Source organism: Ambystoma mexicanum, chromosome 8, assembly GCF_040938575.1.
Source record: "Ambystoma mexicanum isolate Mex_15411 chromosome 8, UKY_AmexF1_1, whole genome shotgun sequence".
Taxonomy (NCBI): Eukaryota; Metazoa; Chordata; class Amphibia; order Caudata; family Ambystomatidae; genus Ambystoma; species Ambystoma mexicanum.
The window spans coordinates 1,383,035,986-1,383,063,702 of NC_090929.1; the positions used below are offsets into that span (position 1 = coordinate 1,383,035,986).

At 47.5% G+C, this 27,717-nt stretch overlaps 1 protein-coding gene across 1 annotated transcript in view; it reads right to left on the minus strand.

Annotated features, from left to right (window-relative positions):
• The window catches only part of EDRF1 (erythroid differentiation regulatory factor 1), a 1,702,580-nt gene that overhangs the window by 1,319,465 nt on the left and 355,398 nt on the right, over positions 1 to 27,717 (minus strand). Inside the window, exon 7 of the mRNA XM_069611509.1 lies at positions 18,330 to 18,451. Coding sequence (XP_069467610.1) covers positions 18,330 to 18,451 — 122 coding nt within the window. The remainder of the gene's footprint in view (positions 1 to 18,329; positions 18,452 to 27,717) is intronic.

The window sequence follows — 27,717 nt, forward strand, 5'->3', positions numbered from 1 at the left end:
TTACTGCGGCCTCTTCTAGCGTGATGCGCAGGACCCGGAACACCGATTGGACAGGACCTCCAAATCGTGCTTCCTTGGCCCGTAGGAATATCCTTCTTATGGTTTGGAAGGTTGAACTCTCCATCCTGCTTCTGGTGCAGGGGCGCGCGTTCTTCCAGTTATTTCACTGGTTTTCAGAATGGCGCTTGCAAAATCCACTTGACTTTCCTGAGCGATGCGCCGTAAGTATGAAAGTTCAAAGTTCAAGTGAGGCCCCCTTTATGCTGTCTTTCTCACCTGTGATCTGTCCTTTATTTCAGGTGCAGAATGAAGGCGATGCGTCGAGGGGTTAACCTGCCGAGGTGAGTACTAATGAGGGCGAGACCCTCTAGATGTCCTCATCATTCCTCTGAAATGTCTCTAGTCCTTTCCCCATAGGGGCCGGGGTACGATAGCTGCCAACGGGGCAGCGCCGACCCGAAATGTGGAAGAAAAGCTGGTAAGTATTATGGCTGTTAATCAGGCTTTCCTTCTGTGTGTCCTTCTGCTCACCTTTTGTTTCTTCCTCTCTCCCCTAGGTGCAGAGATGGAGCCGGGAGATGTCTCGAGGACAGGACAGGTGAGTGAAGCGTGGCGCTGCAGCGAGCAACGCAATGCTTTTAAATTGAAGTCTTCCTTCAGGGATGCTGGCGAGAAGATTCCGGATGCAGGTAAGAAGCTTGAAATAATCCTTGGTTTTCACCTTTCTCTTCTCTTCTTTCCTTGCAGGTCTTCCAGGTTCAAGACGGGCGTGGCTGTAGTCCAGGAGCAGGAGCAGACACAGTGAGCGTTAAGCTGCAGGAAGCAGAACAACGCGAAGCATGAGCTGCTGTCTGGGCGTGGCTTAAATAGCCTCCAAAGAAGTCCCAGGTATGTATCCTTCCCCAACTAGGTATGTATCCTTCCCTGGCCACGCCCGAGTGAAAAAATAGTCCCTATGAAAAAATAGTCCCTTTCAGGTCTCAGGGAGGCCTGAAGCGTGCAGCATGGTCTGCATCAGGTAAGTGCACAAAACACCTCCCTTTATGAGCCTGGCGCCTATGGCGCCAGGACTGATGTCCAACATGAGCCTGGCGCCAAAGGCGCCAGGACTGAGTCCAAAGAGTCCCTATAAGGGGACGCTGGGCTTTTATCCGAGGGCATGATGCCTGCTTCCGGGGGTGCTGGGCCTGGCCTGATGCTCCGGGGGCAGGCATCATGACATGGACAAGTCGAGAAGGACCGGATACCACGTCCTCCTGGCCCATGACGGAACAATGAGGATCATCTGGGAACCGAACCTCCGTAACTTCCGCAGCACTTGCGGGATGACGGGGACTGGATGAAACGCATACAGCAGTGGGAATGACCACTGCACCATGAATGCGTCTCCTAAGGCTCCTCTTGGAGGAAATTCCTGCGAGCAGAACCTTTCGCACTTCCGGTTGACACTGGAGGCGAAGAGATCCACTTGAGGGGTCCCCCAAAGGGTGAAGATCTCCAGGAGAATCTCCTGAGCCAACTCCCACTCGTGAGAGATCGCGCTCTGCCTGCGCAGAGCGTCCGCCGTCTCGTTTTCGTCTTCGGCCAGATGAACTGCCGAGATCAAAAAAAATGTACTGCTGGATGGCCCAGAACCAGAGCTGCATTGGCTCCCTGCACAGAGGAAGTGACTCCGCCCCCCCTTTCTGTTGAGGTAGTGCATGGCCACTGTGTTGTCCGTCAGGATCAGGACAGTCTTTCCTCGCACAGTCGGCAGAAAAGCCTTCAGGGCAAGCCTGACGGCCCTCAGCTCCAACAGATTGATATGGAGTCTGGACTCCGACGGAGACCAACGACCGCTGACTGTCAGCTCGTTGGCATGAGCTCCCCATCCCGTGAGGGATGCGTCCGTCACGATCGTCACCTCCGGCCAGGGCAGCCAAAATGGAGCCACCCTCATCAGATTGCCTTCGTCGGCCCACCACAGAAGGTCCTGAGCGACCGAGGGCAGCACCTGAACGGGGTCCGACATCCTGCCGGAGGACTGTGACCACTGCATCTTGAGAGCCCACTGCAAAGATCTCATCCGCAGTAGAGCCTCTGGCACCAGAGGCTGCTCAACCTCTGGATGCCATGAGGCCGAGCAGCCTCAAGAACTCTAACGCCGGGAGACTCTGGGCATGTCGAAACTTGTGTACCATCTGCTGAATGTGAAGAGCACTCACCTGGGGAGGAAAACACTGCCCCAGGGACGTGTCGAGCACTGCTCTGATGTACTGGAACCGCTGAGTTGGCATCAAGTGAGACTTCAAGTTGAGGGAGAAGCCCAGCTTGCGATGGGAGTGACGGGTGACGGACAGATGATCCAGGACTTGCTCAGGAGTGCGCGCCCTGATCAACCAATCGTCCAGGTAGGGGTAGACGTGAATCCCCCCCATTCCTAAAATGCGCTGCCACAACCATCATGGTGAAAACCCTCGGAGCGGAGGTCAATCCGAACGGCAGGACCCGAAACAAAGTGCGAGTCGCCAACCGCGAACCTCAGATACTTCTTGTGCTTTGGATGGATCGGCACATGAAAATAAGCGTCCTTGAGGTCGAGAGACACCAACCAGTCCTGAAGTTCAAGGGCCTGGAGGACTTGAGAAAGAGTAACCATCTTGAACTTGTCCTTCCTGAGGAACTTGTTCAAACCTCGCAAGTCCATGATGGGTCTCAATCCTCCGTCTTTCTTCGGAATCAAAAAATAAGGGGAATACCATCCCTTGTTCCTCTCCGCTACAGGCACCAGTTCTATGGCGCCTTTCTCCAGCAAGGATTGAATTTCCTGCGCAAGGAGCGGATCCGGACTCTTCAAAGCGAGGTTCCCTGGTGGATTGTCTTGAGGCCTCTGCCGGAAAGGAAGACAGTAGCCGTGGGCTATGATCTCCAGAACCCACACATCTGAAGTAATGGCACGCCATTCTACCAGATGCTGCGCCAGCCTTCCCCCAACCGGAGAAGCATGGGCCTCATGACTGAGCTGAAGCGGCTGCTAGTGTGCCTGAGGGCAAAGAGGCAACTGCACGTGCGGCCTTGGCACCTCGAGTACCTTGTTTTCCACCTCTGGCACTCCTACGGTTGCCCCTTTGACTTGCAGCTCCTCTCGATTTACTTAAGTAGTAGAGTAATAACTAAAGGAACCTCTCCTCCATTGATGTCCCTTAGGACGAAAAGGCAGAGGTTGGCGTGCTGCAGCGCCCAACGACTTCGCTGCAGCTTTCGAGGTCTGCAACCTCTCAAGACTCTCGTCAGCCTTGCTGCCAAAAAGATGTTCACCATCAAAGGGCATGTTGAGGAGCCGGGCTTGCACATCCGGAGCAAAACCCGACTTCCGCAACCAAACAAACCTGCACATTACGGTGCACGCCGCCATGGACCTGCTGACGGAATCAACCATGTCCAGACCCGACTGAACGGATTCACACATGGCGTCCTTGCCATCCCGCACGATAGCAGGGAAACCATCCCGTTCCTCCCCTTCGGGAATATGATCAGCCGCTAGGGAAATACAGTTCCACAGAGTTTGCGTGAAACGAGACAAGGCACAAACAGAGTTGGCAGCCTGAAGCGCCATAACCTCAAAAGAAAATACCTTCTTCGCCCAGCCGTCAAAATGTTTGTCGTCCCCATCAGGAGGGAGGGTAAGGTACGACGCCTGCTTTGCGAGGGCTGTAGCCGCCTGCACCACCAAACTCTCCGGAGTAGGGTGCGTTGTCAAGTAGCAGGGGTCGCCACTGGCTGGGTGATATTTCTTCGGCAAGGACTTGCTCGCTGCCGGGAGACTCTCTGGGGAAGTCCAAGCCGCAGCCACCCTTCTCTGCAAGGCCATATGGAATGGCAGCACCGGGTCAGTTGGAGGACCTTGGTCCAAGATATCAGTCAGGTCATCCTGCTGAAAATCCCCAGGGGGGACAGACCAACCCAGGTATTCAGTGACCCTCGGCATGAGGCGCTGATATGAAGATTCGGCATGCATGCCAGGCTCCGGCCTACCAAACTCCACCTCCGGAGAGGTGTCTAGACCACTGGCGTCGTGCAGCGACTGACGCAGGTCCTCAAGTTGACTGTGACCAGAAACAATGTCATCAGGAACCAATGCAGGAACCTCACCTTCCTCAGACCCCTCATCCACCTCAGAAATATAATCTAGAGGCTGGAACGAGGGTACAGAAAAAGGCACAAAGACATGTTTAGCCTTAGGCATAGCCATCGCCTTTCTTGGGGGTGCCATCGTGCCACGGGGTACCTCTGACAAGGCTGCCTCGAAAAGAGTTGAGGGCATCGACATCGAGCGTGGCGCCGACAGATTTGCCGGCGTCGACACAGGCCTCGAGGGCGGAGCCCCGAGCGTGTCCCTGAACAGCCTAGGTGTCGATGGAGTAGACGACTTCCTCGGAGGCGGGGCTTCGAGAGAGTCCGTCAACGACCTCGGCGCCGCCGGCGTCGATGTCTTCTTCGAAGACTTCACAGAGTCTTGCGGTCTCGATGGCGTCGAGGACTGGGACCTGGAAGGGGCATGCCTAGAGTGACCATCCTTGTCCGACCGGGACCTCGAAGGCGCCCGGTGGTCGCGACGACTGCTCGAGCCCGATGAGCGGTGTCTCTAGCGCGGCCTCGACCGGCGTCCTCAGACGGCGCGGCCGGACCGGAGCCCTGCGATTGAAAAATGGCCAACATCTCCTTTTGGAACGAATCCCATTCCTCCGGAGTGGAATGCTTGTTGGGGCAAGCTACCCGCCGACGGGCGGAGTCCTCGGAAGAGGACCGGGAAGGCGACCAGTGACGGTGCTTCCTGGAGTGCCTCGAAGAGGGAGAGGAATGGCGGGACCGACTCCCAGACCGAGAACCCCCGGACTCACGACGACGATGTGAGAGTCACCCCTCGAATCGTCCGTCGAAAGACCAGTGGAACGCGACTTCCGGGGCTTGGCCACCTTACCGACCGACAGCTTTTTACGCTCCCGCAAGGCCTTCGAAGTGTGTGATTGGCAGTCGACACAGTCGTCCGTATCATGGTCCTCCCCGAGGCACCAGAGGCAAGCGTCGTGCGTATCCGTCAGGGACATCTTGGACCCGCACACCCAACACTTCTTAAACCCGGACCGCGGGGTGGAAGAAGCCGAAGACGACATATTCGATAGCAATGAAGAAACAGTTTCGAAGAACCAAAAGAACAGGATTCAGTAGAATCGAGGCGTGCCAAGATCTCCGAAGCGAACACGTTCGCAGAAAAAACGGAACTGAGGCTACGGGCGTCGTGCGTCCTACTTATAACATCCGGTGACGTCGGCTCAACGGAGGCCCTCGAGGACGGCGTATCCACGTAGGATGCAGACGCCAAAAGATTTTCCGAAGCAGCACAGCTGTGGTGATTACTGTCATAGATATGGAATACGTCGGAGGACCCAATCCCCTCGAAAAAGAGATTCCGAGATATCGCACATGAGAGCTCTCCCACCTAAAGTTATAATTGTCTGCACATTTTCTAGTGTTAGGGGGAAGATTATCGACTTGGAGTGGTTGATTTTCAGGCCTGAGACTGTGCTAAATTTTATTATCTCGTGCATTATGGGGTTTAAGTTTTAGTTAGGGTTTTGGATGAATAGTACTACGTCATCAGCCTAGAGAGAAATAACCAGTTTGTGGGGTCCCATGGTAAGGCCTCTTTGGAGATGCCGTGTTCGTAGGCCGGTGGCCAGCGGCTCCATCACCAGCGCAAATATTAACGCCAACAGTGGGCAGCCCTGTCTGGTCCCGCGTTGAAGGTTGACATAGGTGGATTTTGTTGTACCAAGGATGATGGTTGATTGGGGTTGGTAACTGGTTTCCCAGACCGAGTTGTCTGAGTTCCGCAAACATAAAAGGTCCTACAATAGAATCGAAGGCCTTTTCTGCATCGAGGAGGACTGCGACTGCTTGGTGTGTAGGATCTATCGCCCCCATAGCACCAAACATTCTTCTTATGCCGAACGTTGTGTTGCACCCGGGCACAAAGCCAGCTTGGTCAGCGAGCACGAAAGCCGGCATCAGGGGGATTAGTCTGTTAGATAGAATTTTGGCCAGTATTTTATTATCTAGGTTTATTAGGGAAATCGGTCTATAGGAACCGCATTCCTTGGGAGGTTTGTTTTTTTTATGCAGAAGGATCACATTAGCTTCCCTTAAGGTTTGCAGGAGAATGCCTGACACTAATGCTTCCTCATATACTTTCAGCAGGAGGGGAGCTATCATGGAGGCGAATGCTTTATAGAATTCACCAATTAGGCCGTCGGGCCCAGGGTCTTTGGTGTTGGGCAGGCTTTTTATTGCTTCCAGGATTTCTTCCAGTGTAATGGGGTCATTTAGGGGTTCGCAGAGTTCTCTCTCTACCCAGTACAGTTCTGTGACTGCTAGATAGTTGTGTAAAAGTTTTGAGTCGTTTGAATGTTTAGCACTGTAAAGGTCTTGGTAGAACGCGCAGAAAACTTCAACAATTTCTGGTTCTGTGTGGACTAGTGCACCATGTGGGGGCCGAATTCTCTCCACTAGGGTGGGTTTTCTGTCAGCGGCGATCAGGTGGGCCAGGAGCGCTCCGGGTCGTTGCCCTTCGCCATATTGCCGTATCTGGAGGCGACGTCATAGGAATTTGAGCTCTCGTTCCACTGTGTTTATGAATTTGAGTAGTTCTTCCTTGAGTTCCGCTTGGACTTGTTTTTGATTTGTAGTGGCGTACTGTACTTCTAGGGCTTTCAGTTGTTTTTCACTTGCAGCTAGTTTGCGACGTATTGTTTTTAGGATTCCATTTTCTTTGACGATGCATACTCCCCTTATGTAACACTTTAAGGTTTCCCATAACATTCCTGGTGATGAGACAGTCTTGGTTGGTGCCTAAAAAGGATATGATCTCCTCTCAGTTCAGTGGCGAATACCTGGTCTGTTAGTGCTCCAGGTTTAAAACGCCAGTGTGGTGCTCTCGGTTTAGTGTTGGGAAGATTGCAATCGAGTGTCACGTTGCGTGATCTGAGAAGGTTTTGGGAAGGATTTGGCAATTGTCCCATTGGAGTGCACTATGTGCTGAGACAAGCAGGTAGTCTATGCGCGAGCTTGTATGGTGAACCTCCGAGTAAAAGGCGTATTCGCGGTTCTCCCAGTTTCCATTTCTCCATATGTCAACTAGATTGTATGCTCTGCATATCTCATGCACTTGAAGACTAGCTTTGGACGTGTGAGCTGTGGTTGTTTACGACCTATCCTTTTGTGGGTCTAGATGGGTATTGAGGTCTCCGCCCCATATGATGGTTGCTGCACCGGTCTGTGTGAGACGTGTGAGGACCCAGTCCAAGTTATTTGGTCCGTCCACACTGGTACGCACTCTTTTCCAGATGTATGCTATCTCAACAAACTGTTAACTAGGCATTACTCAGTTAAAAACACTATTGAAAGCACAAACACTGGATCAACATGGAATGCATTAGAGAAAACACATTAGATCAAATTCACAATTCATGCCCCTTGGGCTGAGGCAATCCAAAAGGTCAATCCAACTAATCTCCCTCTGGAGTAGTCTCTTTGTACATCTCCCCCTCTCAGACCCAGTTTGACTTGTTCTAAAATCATACACTTCAATTGGGCAATAGAATGTCTCGCTTCCACAAAGTGCGTTGCCACAGGTGATCTCAGGTTTTTGGTCCGGATGTTGGACTTATGCTCAGTCCAGCGCAATTTTGCCTTTCTTGTGGTGATCCCCACGTAATAATAACCGCAGGGGCACTTCAGGGCGTAGACAACATTTGTAGAATCACAGGTGCATGAATGTTTGAGTATAATGGGTTTGCCTGTGTGTGGGTGCGAGATTATATTGCCTGGTATTATGTTGCTGCAATGTTGACAGTTATGACAGGGTTCAGTGCCCTTGTGCTTAGGCTGTACACGCAGAGTACTAGGCAGATCTGCTCTGAGTAAGCTGTTTCGTAAAGCATTGCTGTTTCTGTAAGCGAAAATCGGAAGATCTTAAAAGAGTGGTTGTGTCCGTGGGTCCATTTGCAACATTGGCCAGTTTCTTTGAATAATACTCCGGATCTTCTTGCTCTGTGCTGAGTATGTGGTGACATACACCATGGACTCATCTTTCTTGGTGTTCTTGGGTGTGAGAAGGGTATCCCTTTCAATAGTCGCCACTTTCTCCTCAAATTGTGATAGTTTTGTGGGATTATATCCTCTCTCTCTACATTTTTGACGTAGCGAAGCTGACTGTCTCTGATATTCTGTGCTCTCTGAGATATTCCTCTGGTAGCGTAAGAACTGGCTCAGAGGAACGCTGTCAATCGTCCTTCGAGGATGGAAACTTGTAGCCAGTAAAAGGCTGTTTTAAGACAGTCTCTGAGGGTACGATGCAGGCGGGTGTAATCAAGTGGGGGTAGGGGCACTACTGCGATTTTGCCCCTCCCCCCGCCACTCTTAATCCAGGTATACCTCCTCTCCGAGTTATTTTACTAGACCCGGCGTACCTGACCGAATTGACTCATTATACTGGATGGTGTTATTAGTTATTAAGCCAGTCTCACTGGCACGTTGATCTGGGAAGGGATGTGGATACACTACACGAGAACAGCAACGCGGCGCAGGCTCTGTGCGCGTCTCTAGCAACAGTAGCTATGGCACGCACGCTCAGCACCGCGTCAGCCCTCAGTATACGCCTTAGGAGTTTAGTCGCTACACACAGTGTGTGGTTGGACCAACGTGATCGTTTGAGAATAGACAACCTATTCGAGCCTTATTAAAGGATCTAATATAGACACGATTGTTTTACGTATTACGATCGCGCCCATGATACGATGTCCGATACGAAGATGGCGCCCGCGCGGGGACGCACATGCGCGGCTGCTCCCATAGCAACCTACTTTGCTTGGGAGAGCAGTGCAGCACGTCCTTTTGACGGGCGGCTTCGTTCGGCGTCCCGTGGGCAATTCCCTACAAAGTAAGTTTCAAGTAAATGCAGGCAATTACTGATCACAATCGTTGAATTATGCAATTAGCACTGATCCGAGAATAGGGGCCAACAGCCCACTCCGAAGCTTACGTTGATTACAGCCTTTCTGGCTTGAGAGCATACGATCTAATATCACCCCCTTCCTTTTTCTCCAAACCTCCAGTTGCGCATTGTCGGAGCCACAGCCCGATACAGCCATTGCACCCGGCGAGACATTTGGTTCTTTTGACCGGGTGAGTCATAATGAATTATATTAACAGCACTTTAGAATTTGACTCTGCACCCTTGATCTAATACTCACAAGCTGTTTTGCTATGTCACTTACATCATAGAGGTGGCCATGAATTATCTCTGCTTACCAAGGAAAGCAGGTCAGTCTATCTCCATTTTGGAGAGTTACCCATCGATTTCCTCCAAACTTTAAATAAATCTAATGAGTGTATCCTTATACTTTGTAGGAATCCCTATCGAATTTTGTTGAAACTAAAACACGTCCTGCCCTGAAGATGGATTTCCAATAATCCGAAACGCGTTGGCACCGATTACTCAATAGGAGTGTCTTTAGAAAAAACTTCTGAGCAGAGTGAATGTAAAGGCTCCGAAGCAGTGAAATACAAATTTGACAACTGTCATGTATATGAATTACTCTATCATGTTATACTGAGATGAAGTGTACTTTACTTTTGTACTTTACCGCACACGGTTTGTTTTAGAGCATTCTTTTAGCTCAATTGAAATGCTGTCCTTTGTTTTTGTATTACAAACTGACTTGTATGAACTAAATCTGTGAATTAAATTAGTTCTTTTACACACATCTAAGGTATTGGTGTGGTGTAAATTAAATCCGTTTATCAAATCTGCTGGCGATATGATGTAATAACAATCGGGTCTGCCTTACACCTGTTGGTTCTCAGCCGGATTCTTTCTTGGTTGGAGACTCACAGCTAGACAGGGCCGAATGTACCCCGTTGACTATTTGAACATTAGATCAAGCCAATCACACCATTCTGAAGACTGGTGAAAACTGAGCCTTGTCGAACAAATATTCCCACGAGGGAGTCTTTAGCCTCTGCAAGGCAGAATTACTACTTGGGACTAGTTCCCGCGAGGAGTGCAGCACAGGGTTACCGGCCGGCAACGGTAGGTGCATGTCTTGTTCTTCAGTATTTTCAATCTCGAGTGGCCTCGAGCTTCTCCCTGCTGCACCTGAAATATTATATACTTGAATGACACAGAGTTCCTAAGACTCTTTGGGCAAATTTACCTATAGTAAACTAACTATTGTTGGTAGTGCCTCCCAACCAATTCTCATTTCTTCAGTTAAGTAGACTAGTCACCATGTGGTCAGCAAGAGGTCTGATCAGCGTTAGCATATACAAGTATGATCAATGGAGAAGGCTAAGGTGGCGTTTGTGTAGGCTAATCCCACCGTACGCCAAGGCAGGTACACTCAATGAACTAGGCATGGGCTAATATGATTGGCGGCATAGGCTAGTCCAACATTAATCCGACAAGCATAATCAATGTAGTAAGGCTGGTCCAGCATTGGATAGGCTAGTCCAATCACAGCATAGGCAAATGTAAACATCGATTGGGCCATGCAGAGCCGATTTCGGAGTAGGTGAGGCCAGCAATTTGCGATTAATACGTGCTAGACTGTGTTATCACAATGAGACAATGTAGTTTGGGCAGTACTGGGCGAGTTTACGTATAAGTTAGGCCCATAATTAGAGTTAATACATGGTACATGCGAAAATGTTCTGTAGCAATGCAGATGGTCAGGGATCGGAGCACATTTCTTAAGGCAAGATAATGTCAGTTTGGAGAGAATCCGTCCTCGTGACTGGGCAATGCGGTTGCTGTTGCCGTATGAGTGTGATCCGTAGTCCATACAAGTTCGGGCATATGGGGCTGGGGCAGCGTTCGGGTGATATTGTGGCTTGTTTTACGAATCAAAGCATGGCTGCACCGTACATGAGGCGGTGCTATAGCAGAGGCTATTGGGGGGCGTGGCCTGGAATTTATGGCGAGTAGAGGCTGAGTTGCCGTGCTCCAGCCGAGACGCCGCATCTGGATCCTTTCGCCTGTCCGAAATTACACCCGAGACGAAGAGAACCGGTTCCGAGTGAAGGGGAACCAGCCCCCGACACGATCCTGCAGTTTATATCTGGGTTCGGGCCTCCAGAGTGTTAGGGAGGATTCTCTGTTTAGGCTGACTTTCCTAACCTAGTGAGTCCCCCAGCAGCTTTGCTGGATTTTTGGGGTTTATTTTTTTCTCCTGCCAAGAGTGAGACTCTTTTACCCTCACTCTTGGACATGATTTGAGTGTATTTATTTGACTCTAGATGTGTTTAATGGGCTATGGGGTCTTTTACTCCATAGGGCTTCATGTGTTTTTGTGATGTGTGTTACACAGCACCCTCAGTGCAGTAACACAGGGGTGTCATAGTGACCCCCCAGTATAGACACCATACCCTGGGACTGACTACTGTCTCCCAGGGCATGTAAAGTCACCATTGACTTTACTAGTCTTGAATTCTGAACAGAACCAGTACAAACCATCATAATGTGGACGTACTGGCCGGGGCAATTCGATTGCCCCGGGGTCTGTTAGTCGAGGGGGCACGTCTCCGTCCCCCCCTGATCGAGTTTTGGCTGGTGGCAGTGGATACTACTTTCTATATTCAACCGCGAATATTTCTCTATGGGATTTTCCCATTGTTCGAGGCTACTATCTTTATTTATTTATTTACGATAGCCTCGAACATACCGCCGGTTTATTTAATTATTATTAATTCTCCGGTTGGTATTTTTTGCCAAAACTCGGTTCTAAAATGGCGTTTGTGTTCTCTTCTGTGACTCCAACCCAAGTCGAGCCCTTTGTTCTACTTTTTTGGCGGGCTTCTCCACAGAAGCCCTTCAAAGTGGTGCCACTCTGTCTGGGGTACTTAGGAGGGGTGGAGGGGGGTTTACGCACCCTGGACTGAGTTGCCTAGGCAACTCAAGTCGCACTCCGTCCTGATTGGCCCAAGTGGTGAGCCGGCCAGCTCACCACTTAGCATGTTTGAGTGACAGATAGGCTGAGTGAATGGGGGTTTTTCTGCATAAAAGCAGGGCTTTGGGGACTGGAACTTCAGAAGTCGCCACAGGATCTAAGAATCCGACGAGGGAGAAGCTGAGCCGACCTGCTACGAGGACACCACCGGTGGAGCCCTGCTGAACCGTCTCACCACTTTTCCCAACGACAGAGGAGATCTCCCGCCGGAGAGTCTTCTTCCTTTGACTGGTGGGGATAACCAGTTTCACCGTCTTTTCGCCTTCCCGACGCATTTTGTGGCCGCCTTGCCTGTGCCAAGCACACCGGAAACCGGAATACCACATTTTACCACGACCGCGAAATAAAGGGTAATACCTTTAACCGGAAAACTCCGCGGCTGGTTTCTTCCCTGGCAGTGCAACGACCTTCATCTTTCTTCCAAGTCAAGATCTTCTCTTCCTCTGGACGACGCCGAGACTTGCACCCGCTGCCAGGAACAACTGCCACTGCTGGAGGATCCTTCCCACTTAAGGTACCGTGTTCCGCCTGGCTTCCCTTGCCACCGACTGTACGGGGTAGATTTAGCCCCCGGCTTTCGAACCTGGGTTAGACTGGGACACCCTGGCTAAACTTTTCTGAGCCTCTCTAAACTCTTTTTGAACTCTCTGCAAGACGTTCAAAGCCTAGTGTAACTGTGTGATCTTGGGCGCATTTGTGCTCTGCTCTCTCTAAGAGTGGGTCCAGCCTATCGACTTTGGCTCACCAGTGACGTTTGCTCTTCTGCCTTGCTAAAAGTGTTCCTAAATCTTAGAGTGGTGTATCTTCACATATTCTGTTTTTTTCCCTCCCTTTTTCATGAACCTATTGGAGTGCCATCTATAGTTAAGCGCTCACCTCTGTCTGGAAATAAGTGGTGTTAACTAAGACTTATCTGATAAGGAATAAGGGTTGTATATATCATAATAGTAACTGTGTTTAGAGTGTTTTACAATAAGAGTGCTGGAGTGTTTCAAACCGTGTGTTTTTAAATAAATAATTATATACTTTGATACCAAAGCTCTGGTCAGTGTTTGCTTGTGCTATGGTGTCTGAGTGCCTATTGTGTATACTTTGCATACTGCCTAACTCTTCTTGAGGGAAGTCTGACTGCTCAGCCACAGCTACCAGGTAAATCTGGGTGGTACAGACTGCTACCAAGTGGGTTTACTGTTAACACCTGTAGTCCTAAATCGTTTGCAGTGTTCCCAAAGGGAACTGCACAGGTTTCTGCCTAACACAGACCCATAGAATCCCCCTCATAAAGGTCCCCCCCCTACCGCCGGTGGGACCCAAGATGGCGGCCGCCTGTTGAAAACGGCGCTGAAAGAAACATCGATCGCCTCTACAGCAGCACCGGTCCACAAACTGGGGCCCGCTTCTGGGTGAGCCGCGACCAGAGAGGAGCCAGTCTCCCTGCCCGGGCTCGTTTTACCTCGACATTGCGCTAGTCGTCAGCGGACTGCCTCACGACGCTGCAACGACAACAAAGCTCCGGTCCTACCGTGTGGGTGGAGCGGCCAGCCAGGGGGACAAGAAGGTGCTCCCATACGGGGAGACTGGGTCCGGGCCCCTGACTCCGACCTCCGAAGTGGCTCGGGGGCGGCCCGCACAGGAGTGGAAAGTCAGGAGCGACGCTGCAACGCCGGGAGGAGACACACGGACCCCGTGAGTGCTGGGGCGCCCGCCAGCCACGCATTCCCGGCGCTTACCCACCTCCTGCAACAGAGAACCAGAGGTGAGGAGAACAGCGGGAGGAGGCACAAAGCCATTGCACACTACCAGCATATGGGATTATAGCGACGCGCCACCGGCGTGATTACAAATGCTCCCCCAAGAACTTGAGCACTGATTTCACCAGGCCAGAGTGGTCTTTGCAGAGGAGCCCTCATCCACTATCTCCTAGGTTATCCCTGGTAGCAACCTACATAAAGAACAGTGGGTGCTGGGACTCACGAAAACAGTCCCTACACACTGTGGACTGGCCTGGACTACCCTCCAGATCAGCACCGGGTGCTGACACTTCCGCCCCTGGAATTACAAAAGCTCCCCCAAGAGCCTGAACACTAACTTCACCAGGCCGGTGCGGTCTTTGCAGGGGAGCCCTCATCCACTATCTCCTAGCCAATTCCTGGAAACAACCTGCACAAAGCACAGTGGGTGCTGGGACCCACGTGAACAGTCCCCACACACTGTGGACTGGCCTGGACTACCTTCCGGGTCAGCGCCGGGAGCTGACGCCGTCACCCCTGGATTGGATCGAGCTGCGCCCCTGCACACCCCTCACCATGGCTGCCAGAAATAAGGGAAAAACATGTACCATGGACACATATGTATCCACCAAAACGAAATCCCCTCCACAACCACGTCCTTCCACAACCACGTCCTTCCACCCCTGAACCTGCACAGGCAAAAGTGGCTGATTCCTCCGAAAATCAAGCCCAGGTGCTGGAAGCTATCGCATCCCTATGGACATTTATAGACTCCAGAATCGGGGAGTTTAAATCCGAAATTCCACTCATGTGCCAGGATGCCCGCAACTTAACCGAAAGAGTGACGGCTGCCGAGCCAACCATAAAAGAAACGTCAGACGACGCAACGGAATTGAAAGCTAAGTTGGTGGATCTGGAAAGAAAGGTGGCCGTACTGGAGGCTGAGGGTCGGGCCAGACGTAGCAATGTCAGAATACTTGGGGTCCCGGAAGGAAGCGAAGGCTCGAACCCGACAGCCCACTTAGAGTCCTTGATACAGCAAGAGGTTGGTGCTAAAAGGCTAACACAAGGATTCTCGGTGGAGAGGGTGCATAGATCCCTACAAAAACGACCCAACGGGCTCACATCCTCTCCCTATAATTGCTAAAATACTCAATTTCCAGGACAGAGAAACCATCCTGCGGCACTCTAGAGAAGAGGGACCCATTGAACGTGGGAACTCCAAAATAGCCATCTACCCCGATTACACCCAGAAGGTCCAGCGAGAGAGGAACTCATTTGTGCCGATTAAAGCTTGGCTCAGACAACTGAATCTGAAATATATGCTGTTATACCCCTCCAGACTGAAGGTGATCTACAAGGGCAGGGAGATTTTTTTGGAATCCCCAGCAGCCGCCAACATGTGGCTGGAAGACAACAACCTAGCGGAAGGCAAGGCACCTAACCCACGGAAAGCTGAAGAATCACCTTTGTCGGCGCTTGAGACATGGAAGGATCCATGACTCACAAAACCAACGCAGGCATAAGGCAAACAAACACCGAGAAGGTATACCACACACCAGATAGCTACATAGATGCGGCCCTCGCTTGGCCCATGCCAGGCACAGAGTCCTACCCCCACGAACAGTTCAGGACAGGCCAGTTGCCTGACTGACCTCACTCGTGCCTGACACCCGGATGGGTCCAGACGGTACGAGAGCGCCTGAGCACCAGAAGGAACATGTAGTTGCTGGGCGCACCAGCTCAAGTTTTGTTAACCGTTCTGTTAATTACATAGTCTTCAAAACGCCAAGGAGGGAGTGTCACGGGACCAGGAGGCCTCGGGGACCGGAGATGAGAGAACGCCGGAACCCAGGCAAAGAACCTTACCACCTGAGGCAGTGGCCGCCCCGTGAAATCTGGGGTGACCAGAATGAAAAGACCAAAGTACCAACGCAATGGCATTCCAACTCAGGGTGTTGACGTGGAATGTGAGGGGAATGGGCACATATCTGAGAAGGAATCGGATCCACTCTTACCTGTGCAGGAAAAAGGTCTCGATAGCAATGCTTCAAGAGACCCACCTCACGGAAGAATCCACAGCCAAACTATCTGAGAGATGGGGAGGGACCGGAAGAGGGGCACCTTACTCGAAGTTCGCCAGAGGAGTATTCACGTGAGTAAACTTGTCCGTGCCCTTCCAGCTACTGGACTACGAGGCCGATAAAGAGGGCAGATACCTAATAATGTGGGGAACTATCGAATGCACTACAGTATGCCTGGTAAACTCATACTTACCACAACACGGAATGCCTTCACACCTCAAAAGGTTAAGTACCAAAATGATTGGGGTAATGGTGTGTATGCCTTGTGAATTGTGGGCAGAAAATACATTGTAGGAATGACCGTTTTTTTGACTGAAGAATCTATTGCTTTGGAGTCTTTGTTTCACTGTATTTGATGTCCAGTTACACATTCAATTTGAATAGGACATTTACCATTCGCTTAGGGCTGCGCAATCATGTAGAGGTGACATTTTTCAAGTGTTTGTATATTATAGAATGTGTATGTTCTTTCACCTCGTTCATAGTTTCTGGGCGCGTCAGTTCTTACTTCGCATGACGTCATCAGGCTCTTCTCTCATTCAAGTACACATTTCTTCTGGCACTTCATCCAAAAAAACAATGGCTTCACACATTTACGTATGGTTTTTTCAATGGGAACCTTGTCTCAAAGGTTTTCTGCAGTATAGGCGTTCTTACTGGAACTGCACATGTCATTTCTGGTTCCCAACATATAGGCAACATGGGGGTGGAGCTTTGGGTAGGGGTATCTGACTCCAACTCTACAACAGTGTCCTAGTCTCACGCTAAAGGCAAAACATGTAACTGGGCTGTTCGCTATTTGTTCTACCTCATCAATAAGCCTTGCGCAATCTTCTGTGGTTCACCTTTCCTTCCTTTGGCAAGCTTGATACAGTAAAATGGGAAAGTTCACCTTCATGAAACTCATTACCGACCTTCTGGGTATTTAATGCTATTCAGTTACTATGATTTAGTTAGCATTTACAGGGGCCATGCTTTCCATTGTTAAAGACAGACTCATCCAAGGTATGCTGGGACCACTGTATTGGTGGGTCACCTGGGCTAGGCAGGAATGTGATCGGTGGTGCAATGTTCTGCATTTCTAGGAGTGGGGTGTGCCAGTCACCAGAAGCAATGTTGTTATTCAAAGAATGTTCCTTTTAGTGATATCTCGATTTACATTACAAAACGTGCATTTGTTCATGTGGAGTTGGAACGCCCATATGCAAAACAAAATGGTAAATCGCCTTTGTGTATGTGCACACAGGTATTATTAAATTAAGTTCTGGCCTGCTGAGGATTATGAGCTTTTAGTGTGAGCAACTTCCTTATTGTACTTCTTATCCTGTGTTATTTTGTCTCGCCATAGTGGCTTGCTGGGGATTACAATTCTTTAGAGTGAGCAGCTTCTTTATTGTAAATGTAAGACTATGTTTTTTTTTGTCTCCACAGACTCTCCATGCTCACACAAAACTGTTTCTTTCGCTCTAGCGCAGCGTAGCTTTCCTGTTGCTATAGGGGGCTTTGTTTGTTCAGTGTGTCATCAGTTTTTGGCAGTTTTCACTGCATCACAGGCATCACCAGTTGCTAGGCAGGAAATACCACACACATAAGGTTCTCTTCGGAGGCGTCGAGCGGCGCACAGGGAGCTTTGTTTTGAGCTGCAGGTGTGAATTCTATGTTGGCTGTAACTGGTATGCTCACGTAACAGAGCAAATCCAAATGGTTATTTACTTTAGGATACTCAAAGGATATGTTGCGCAGCTTATGTCAAAGCGAGTAAAACATCAGGCACATCAAATAATGCAAGGATTTAAGAGTAATGCTGCGCCCGTACCCTCTCCAATCCGTGGATCGGAGGACGATTCACCGGGCAAATGTGACTCTTGCCACACGCCAGTGACTGGTGGGTGTCCGGTTGCCAAATTGAAGTAGGAGATGAGGCAGGTTATACTTTTAAATGCAATTTTATTCTTTGAGTATCTTCAGTACACCCACCCAAAGCACAGCATCCTTCTATACAGTAGGCTCTCCCTGTAGTCTGACACCTTTACATTCAAGAGCTGTCGTATATTCAACATTCCCCACTGTACATCATTAACCCTGTGCGTGCTGGATACTACAACACTGCATCAAAAAAAAAAGATCAGAAGTGCGAGAATAGCTGAACAACCTTTCCAAGATACAGAAACAGGTCACAGGACCTCACTACCAAATAGGAAATAAGGTCAGCAGCAGTTGTAACATCAGAATGTAAAGTTAAGGAGGATAGAAACAGAGGGAATTTCAAGATGGTCTTAACTGCGATATATATATTTTTTTCCAACGTTCTATAAACCATATTTCTGCACCATCAAGGAATGAGGATTAGAACCGGAGAAACAGAGGATCGAAAGCATTTAGGAAACTGTAACAAATGATTTAATACAGAGTAGCATGGTGTACAAAAAGAGAGTGAGCTTCAAAATGTTTTAGTAAGTATAAAACCCCACCTTAGACGTAAACTAACTGCAGGATATCTCCCTCCTCCAAAGATGGGCATATTGGATCCTACCAACATGTGAATGTCTTCAAAGGTCCAAAGGATATTTCGTAAAAAATCATTTTTAAGACCCTTTGTGGAAATAAAATAAACACAAATGAACAGTTAACTTCTGTGGTTTAACAAAAACAAGATAATGCTGAAAACCAGTGAAGGAAAAAATAAAAACAAATATTATAATTAATCAACATTAAATAGAAATCATGAAATGCCATGAACAACTACTTCTACCGATTATTTATTTTCTGTTAATGTCAAATTGGAGAACAATTAAAATGATAAATTACACTAGGGATTAAAGGGTTTCAGATCAAGACGCCAGACAAAGCATACCTGACTGTTTTCCCCGTCACTAAACAAAGGAGTTAGTTTTTGTTCTTTGGGGGCTGAGGACACATGCCCCCATGCACATAAGGGCTCAAGAGTCACACTTCCCTGTGAAAAGTGCAAGCACACGAGTGATTCTGGTGCCATGATAGATGCGTCCAGACTAAAATGCACACATCCTCAAAGCAGCAATTGCTCGTGATACAGAATTGCCTTTAACAGTTGCAGCAGGTTTGCAAAAAATGAACATTTTGTCAGAAAGCATGGATAAGAGCGTTAGAGCTTTGTGAGAGCTCTTCACATCATATTTTCAAACTTTGATTTGTCCAAATATTTGAAAAAAACACTGCACAAAGTAGTTACAAGAAATAAGGAGAGAAATATATATATATGTTCCCTACATGATAAATATATATTTACGTTTAAAAAAACATCAAAAGTAAGAGTAAATTCACAGAATACATCATGCAATACTGTGCAGAAAGCAATATCTCTAGATAAAACCCAACATTGAAGTGGGAATATGTGAAAGGCACAAGGTTCACTAAACAGGTTTCTTCTTTGATAATCGCAGAATATAACCTGCGCACTGTACTGAGAGCCAGAACAAATCTAAATCAAAACAGGAAGTTATCTGGCCAGAAGTTATAACTCATCAATATTGTTAAAGGGCGACGTGCAATTAATATAGTGGCCTATACGGCATCCTCCATCCTGGGAAAGGTCATAAGCTGTACTAAACATGTCCACACGTTTCCCAGGCTAGACCAGCTGTTAGGATGAGGGGCTGTTTGGTAAGGAGCAGTAATTCTGTGGGGTTGAGAGTGATCTAGGCACTGGACATGCAGATCTGGATTAGGGCAAGGCAGGCTTTGCGCTGAGGTACATCTTTAATTGATAATAGTTTCAGACAGAATTATGTATCATTAGTGTATTAATGGATGTGGATGAAGAGTTCCCCATAGGGTCCCCATGTAGAAGATGGAGATCATGGGTAAGAGGGTTGATCCATATGGGGGCTCCACATGCGGCCAGTACAGTCAGTGATCTTGAGGTATCTATCCATGTGGCCTAAGAGCAATCTTAAATTGAAGGTGAACACGTAGAGGATATTCTCACAGGTGGTTGTATTTTTAAAAGGGCTTCATGGTGGTTTGTGTCCAGGACTGAAGAGAGATTGAAAAGTAGGAGGCGGCACTGGTGTCCATTGGATGCAGAGTGCACCGCCATTTACCACTTTAATGGTAGTTGTCTCTGTGCTCCATCTGGGTTTAAAGCCTGACTGATAGGTCATTAGGAGGAAGGTAGCCACTGGCATTGATATGATTGAGTTAGGTGACTGCGCTTCTTTCAAGAACAGTGTCATAGACACTAAGGTGTGCGATCGGGTGGTAGTTGCTGAGCTCATCCATATCAAGATGTGGCCTCTTAAGGAGTAGGATTTAACCAGCTGCGACAAAGTGCCCAGAGTAAGGGATGTATTGATTGCTAAAATGAGGTGGAGGGCTTCTGTGAAGGGGGTTTTAAAGATGGCGGATGACAAGAATGCATCTGTGTTGGATGCTGCTTGTACAAAAGCTAGTGTCCTTAATCAGGTCTTTCGTGGAGAGTGTTTCGAAGACAGTTTGTGTTGCTATCATACATTGGTGGTAAGTGAGAGACATTGAGTGCACGGACGTTAGCATAAATATTTTGGTGGATATATCTGATCTTGTCAACAACAAAGCTGTTGATGGCAACAGAAGGAGTGGGAGGGGTGTGATGCCCTGTTTGACAACCTTGAAGAGAGCCTTGCGTTCATTGTTACTTTAGTTCAGTATCTTGTCATTTTCCTGTTTGGAAGTGATCGTCTGAAGTCCACTCGCCCTGCATATGCTACATATGTACTAGTTTTCAAAATGTATCATGCAGCTTCAACTTGGAGGCTGTTCATTATCAACTGAACTACACTGTTTTTATAGCATATAGTTTCTGCTAGTTATATGTCCATCACTAGTTTATCTTAGATTCTGTGGAGCTATGTTGGATCTTAGCATGTGCGATATGCAGGAATTAGTTATATGTGAGTTGTCTTGTGCAACTGTCCCGCTGGTCTTTGCATGCTGTTAGAATGTTAGTGACCGAGTAAATGACAGCTCAGTGAATGTTAGATGGACGATGATACATGACTGTCCTGAAAGTGTCAGTTGGGACCTGAGTTTATATGCCTGAGGATGACTGGTGGGTGTGTTTCCTGACTTAATGTAACTCCAAGAGTAACTGGAAACTTATGGAACAAGCCTAACAAAGCTACTTTCACATCTTGAATCTGCTTCTTCTGTCCTGCTGAGAGAGTGGCTGGTAATGCAACAAAGGCTTTTGGAGCAGTGATCATCTGTCTGCGTGAAGTCTTTCTTGTGTGTCCCATGGAGAATATGGTTTGTGTGTCACAGTTCATCGTTTTTCTGGGGCATGTATGCTGCTTTTTGGCTTCTAGCAGAATACTGCAATCTGTATTGTGAGGCCTAGACAGTTTGTTAGCGAGGTTGATTGGGTCTTTTGTGAGTGATTCTACAAGGAAGTCTTCCAATGATTGGGATGTCTGCTTTATATGATTCGGTTGGGTGCCCTTGGCTGGGAGGTAGGGTAAGTGGTGACTGGTTAAAAGAACAGAGAAGTACTGGGTGAGGTAATGTATGTTGTAGGGAAGGCATGGTATCACAAGTAGAACACTGACACAATGGATACAATTTGTAAAACCTTTATTGAAAATGTTGGGGTCAGACAAACTCCTAATTTGTCCTAAAACTAAGACGGGAGTAGTCTCGACCATCAAACGATAAACAAAACAGCCCGAGTGGCGTCAGTCAAATCAAAATGGCCTATGCCAACAAAACCTAATGCCTGCCCCATCTTTTATACAAAAAAAGTAAAAGGAGAAATGTATGTAAAAGGAAAAATCAATTTTCAAAAGAATAAAAAGATAGTTGAACCAGCTCTCCGCCTCACGTTACACCTCACGGAGTAAGGCTGTCCCTGTAGGCAGGATGATACACCCTGGCTCGGTTTCTAACACTCTAAGCAGTTCCAAACCATGGATTGAGGTCCGTCTGGCCTTCCACGTTAAAGTCTTTCTTGACTTCACAAAATTGTATTTCCAACGTAAAGTTCACAGAGGTACCCCTTTGCCAGGCTAAGACTGTCAGGTCACAGTTCAACACAAATTTGCAAGGGGCTCCCTTCCCCAAGTTTACTGTACTTTGGGTCTCCCTCAATCGGGCTCAGACCCCTTTCGAAGACTTTCAAGTGTATGTGGCACTTTTACCAGACCACCACAGGACCACATCGACTCAAAGTTCATGGTTACTTTCACTTAATTTGCTCTCGCTGGGTTTTTAACTTCAAAACAATGTACCTTTCACAGAGACTTTCTAATGAGCTACTTCCATTTGCCGGACCACTCCGTTACTTAGTATCGCTAATCTCCCAGCTGCTTTTTACTTCAAAGTTCATTCACTGGTCTGTCCTTCTTTGTGTCTCACCACACGTGTGCAGCCTTCACTTGTGACATAATCTTGCTACTTCATTCTCTTTAACACACCGGTCTCTCAGGTTACTTTTCCAACTCTCCAGCTGTGTGTGCTTCTTTCTTGTTTTGCTATTTTCAATCCACAAGTCAGGATTAGTACCACAGGCTTGGCCTCATCTCCCCAACTCTGCCGTTCACCCAGGGGGGTCGCTGGCATCCCTGGAACACAATGCAGTCTTCACTTATGGGATTTGGCCTTCTCCATGCGTCTTTCGTGGTCTGTGAGAGCGGTAGGGAACCCTTGGGCTTTTCGATTCGCTGCTCTCGTGCCTTGGTCCGTTGCTCTGCTCCAGTAGGTGTGCCCTCGTCCCGGAAGTTCTGCCCATGCTCTTGTTCTGCCTTGCTCAGAGTGTGTCTTTAGGTGTTGCCTTTTATTCGTGTGAGGAGAGGTAACTGGTATTAGGTGTATGTTCTTAGTGTAAAGTGTCCAACTTTGTATGACCTGTTTAACGGGACATGTCCAGTACGATGTGAGAGAGTTAGTCTGGTTGCTCTCAGTCATCCTCTTCCTCGGCCCAGTGTTTGTGAAAAAAGAGGGGGAGAGTTGGGATTTTGGAAAATCCTATTAAATAGGATGGGGTAGATGAACAAAAAAGGGGTGAATACCACGTCTCACCATCGGCAGCCTCACCCACGCTCCCCGAAGATCCCTCACCAAGGTGATCCTCCTGCACTGGTCCAGCCCCAGGCTCTGGATCCAAAGGTGATGGCGTGCCCTGGCCATCTGAGAGAGAGAGAGAGAGAGAGAGAGAGAGAGAGAGAGAGAGAAAGAGAGAGAGAGAGAGAGATCCCTGGGGACTAGCGGGTGAGACACCCTCTGGTTTCTCACAATGTCCAGTAGGTTAACTAATGCCTACTCCATGGACTTGGTGGCATGGTTGCCTGTGACGATGTCCTTGAGGAAGACATTGGCGTGTATAAGGGACATGGTGTCCAGGTTGGTGAAGTCACTGATGAAGGATGTGTTATGTTTAGGTTGTCTGTTGATGAGGTTGAAGTTGACGTATCTGTATGAGAGATGGGGGAAGTGGCAGGGGTATGCTTTAAGGGAGCTGATGGTGGCTACTTCTAGAATGAAGCAGGTCAAGGATGACTTATGGACGATGTCAAGTCCTTCAATGGTTCTGCGGGGCCTATCGAAGACAAATGCTGAAGTCACTTGGGGGGATGAGGGTGGAGGTGGATCTTTGTGAGGTTTTCAGTGATGTAGAGTGCACCCCGGTCAACAGTTGTGATGTCACCATTGTCGGCTGTGAGAAAGATTGCTAGGCAGGCATTCCGCTGTAGGTTCGTGTAGTGGATAATGAGTGGGTTGATGAAGCGATGAGGTAAATGAGGTTGATGTTGTGTGGTGTCCACGTTACCATAATTTGTGTTTGCGCTGCCTGTTACTGGTAGAGATGGGCTGTAGTGCGAGACACATGCCATCAGACTTACCTCATGTGCGCGGTGCAAAGATCCCGGCACTTCCCATTAATAAACAGGAATTGCCATGGTCTCCGTCTGTCCTTCCTGGCCATCATACCATCTACCAAATTCCATAATGTTTTTGAGATATTGTTAGCTCATTATTTGTACTATATGCAGTGGATGATACAGAGAGAGCGAAGACCTATGGGTATCAAGCCCAACAGATCTGCATCATCAGAATTTTCAGATATTTGAATCACACAGTTTGACATTTTTGGCGGAAGCACCCTGGACCTGGGCCAAATACTGTGGAAGAGTTTGATGTATAAACTAAAAGAGGGCCAACATACAGCCTTGCCTAACTCTCCAGTTTGCTTTATCCATTTCATTTCAACCTGTCTCTCACCTGAGGTGTAAATAACAGTTGGCTGAGAATGCGCTGGTAAACAATTACCTCCAGAGAAAGGCATGATTTCCACTGGGTGGTCAACCTATCACCCTCCAGATGTGTTATTCTAATATCTCCAAACAGCCCAAGCCTGCATAGTTAATGCTGAAGCATCATATTAGTTCTAGGCCAAAACATTTGGAAGGTCATAGGCTGGCTACCCCAGAATCTTGCTAAGCAGTTGAACAATGTATTGTTTTACAATCATATGTTTCTTCTTTAGGGTGTTGATAATTAAACTACCAGGTACTTAAGAATAGCCCTTTTGGTTAATCATCTCTTTTGTGAAACAATCCTTATCCCGGGCGGTCAGCTGCTAGAGGAGACTCTGGTGGAATATCATTGCTAAACCAGTCTAAACTGGACAGGAGTTGCCTGAACAGATGTTTTCCTGGTGGAGGGAACTGGCCTCTTGCCGTGCAAGTCTACTATGGTGATCCATTATCAACAGAGTTTGCACAGCTGCAAGTAGATCTACACTGGTTTATCACAAAAACGGGGTTAAAGAGAAGAAAAAACAGTAAATGGAATAAAGGTTATTTGCGGTCTGCATAAATCGTACCCGACCATCCCTCTTTCTCAGCATAATAAAGTTGTTAATCCAGGGCAAAACATCACCTCAACAAAAGTAGGTAACTAATTTAGGTGTACATAGAAACACTTAACTAGCTAAATTGGCTAGCTGTGCACCAGCGATTCTTGTGTGTGTGTCACCAGACAATAACACATTTGAGTAGTTACAAGAAGCAGGCCCACTATACATGGCACTACATACAACAGGTAGGGAATCAGTGGGTGCCAGGAGATGGTGGTGGGAGCATGAAACAATATCTGGGGCCTAAATGAACAGACCAGAAAATGGCCAACTTTTATTTTAGAAACGTTTCAATGTAGGCAATATATCCATATACATGTAGGTTCATGGAAGCACACCCACAGGAAAGCCAATGCATTAGCATGAAAATGCTTTAATGGTCTTAAATGGGAAGCCGGGAAGGAGCTTCAAATGGTGGCAATTGCAAATTATCTCTGGTAAAACCACAGATAAATGATGGTGTATTATCAATTCTACTAATAGTTAAGTCTGACATCAATTTCACAATGTAATCCAAGATTAAGTTATTGGTTCTTTCAAAGTGTGCTCCTCCTGAACCTTCCATTGTTTTGCGAGGATGCATTTATATTGCCAACAATCAAACCTTAGTTGCAGAAACTTTTTTTAAAAAACTCTTCTTTCGCTATCAAAGCATGGCATCATAAAGAACATGATACAACATCATTCTGCTCTACTATGGGGAGCAGATGTTTGGGACATTTCTGAAAACCTGATCCAAAATCCGTACATTAACATACCTTCAAAAAAGTATGTTGAGAGTATTGAACATATTCTTATCAAGCCTTTTGGTTAAGTTGATACTGTTTAACCACCAATGAACTATCCTTGAATCCTACTCCTCTACTGTAATCCTCCAGATATTGAGAACTGCTTGGAAATTAAAAAGATTACTAATTCCATGGCTGAGTCCTGGAGAAGGAAAAGGACAACTCATATTCACAATAGTTTGCCTGCACAATAAAATCCCTAAATTATAAAGAGGCATTCAATATTTTGTATTGGTAACAGCCGAGCACTCTTGCAAGTATTCCTGTGGTATAGTGACTGACATAAGAAGATGCTCCATTAAAAATACCCTCCAATAGAAAGTGGATAAATCATCACAAATCTGTGTTTCCCTTTTAGAGCTTTCAACTACTTAAAATTATCATGACTGTACATGTTGCCGAAGTACTAATGCTTGGTGCCCAAACTTTTGCAACCATTTTTGACCGTAGACTAAACAGTAAGCTGTGCTAGTCAACTAGCCTTGTACTTTTCCTACAAAGAAGTTGTTTAACAGAAATCCCAAACACAAAGTAAAACACATTTCCAAGCATGTATGATTTAATCAGAGTTGTATTAATGAATGAGGAAAGGTATAATGTAACCACAATCATAGAAGAAGCAATCACCCCCAGAGTCACTGAGTGAATAATCTGTTTTAAAGTGGTATGAGTGAGATTGTTCCTCCAAGAATATTTTCAAAAATAGGAACGACGAGCAAGAGGGTTCACTTTCAAGCCAATGGGATTTTAAACCTCATTTTGGAAGTCGGAACACAAAGCTTACCCAAAGGTTTAGGGACTCCATCTGAACCTAAATCAGCCAGAGAAAGAGGTGAACTGCAGAGATGAATCCTTCCTTTATTTATATTTATTTATTTTAATTCTTAAAAATGCGCAAAATCGCCCGAAGGCCTCACGGCGCATTTGAAACAAACGGGACAGTAAAATTAACAAGTAAATTGAGACGCAGAAATCTGAGAGAGACCGTTAGTGATAATTAGGGAGAGTTGAAGAGATGGGTCTTAAGATTTTTTTTTTATGGATCAGTGAGGAGGAGGCTCTTAAGGTGAAGAGGAAGAGTGTTCCAAAGAGCAGGGGCCGCAACACTGAAGATGGTTTTGCCAAATTTGACTGAGCGAAAGCGCGGCTGAGTAAGCATGGCTTGCTCAGTGGACCTGAGTGAACGACCAGGGACATAGCGATAAATACACTGGGTCAGACAGATGGGTGCAGAGTCAGTCAAACATTTGAATGTGAAAGTGAGTATCTTGAAGGATACCCTATGCTTGATGGGCAGCCAGTGCAGTTTTCTCCTGGCTTCAGTGATAGAAGAATGCCTGGGTAAACCAAGCACTGCTCGGACTGCGCCATTTTGGGTTGTCTGGAGAGCAGCGATATTAACAGCAGATGTACATGCTAGGAGACTATTGCAGTAGTCTAACCTGGAATTAACAAGGGCAGATGCAAGAAGAGACATATTGCTGAGAGAGAGAAAAGGGCACATTGCACAGAGTTGCTTGTTAATCCAGCTACAGGTTGCCCTGGTTTTAGTGACATGTAAGCGCATTGAGAGCTCTGCATCAATGGAGACGCCAAGAGTCTTAACGCTTCGTGCCACTGGAATAGATACATTAGCAATAGTGAATGAGTCGTATTCCTTCGGCAGATTTTTTAACATGTGGCTTGATCCTGCAATGAGGAACTCAGTTTTATCCGCGTTCAGAGCCATGAAATTCAGACTCATCCATGAGTGGATGATAGAATAGATGGCGGAGATGGCGTTGCAGTCTGTGGGATAGGAGCCAGACAACTCAAGGACGAATTTCCCGCCACGCTCAGGAATGTATCATACCCGAGGCCAGAGGCGTTGCTACGGGGGGCTTAGGGGGCTGTAGCCCCGGGTCTTTTGGTTGTAGCCCCAGATAGAATCTCAGGGGCTACAACCAAAAGGCTAGTTAGCCCTGAGTCCCGACAGTCCCAACATCAGCCTAGCCATGGATCTTTTCTAGACCTAGCAACACCCCTGCCGGAGGCATAATCAGCTTCATCAGTGGTGGTTTTTAGCTGCTCTAATAAAAAAAAAGGAGTCAAATATCTATCAACTACCAAAGACTGACTCCCAAAATGTATGTACCCTTGCCTTTCACTTCATCACCACTTCCACAATACACAAACACCACCTCATCATTTTCTGAAATTAAT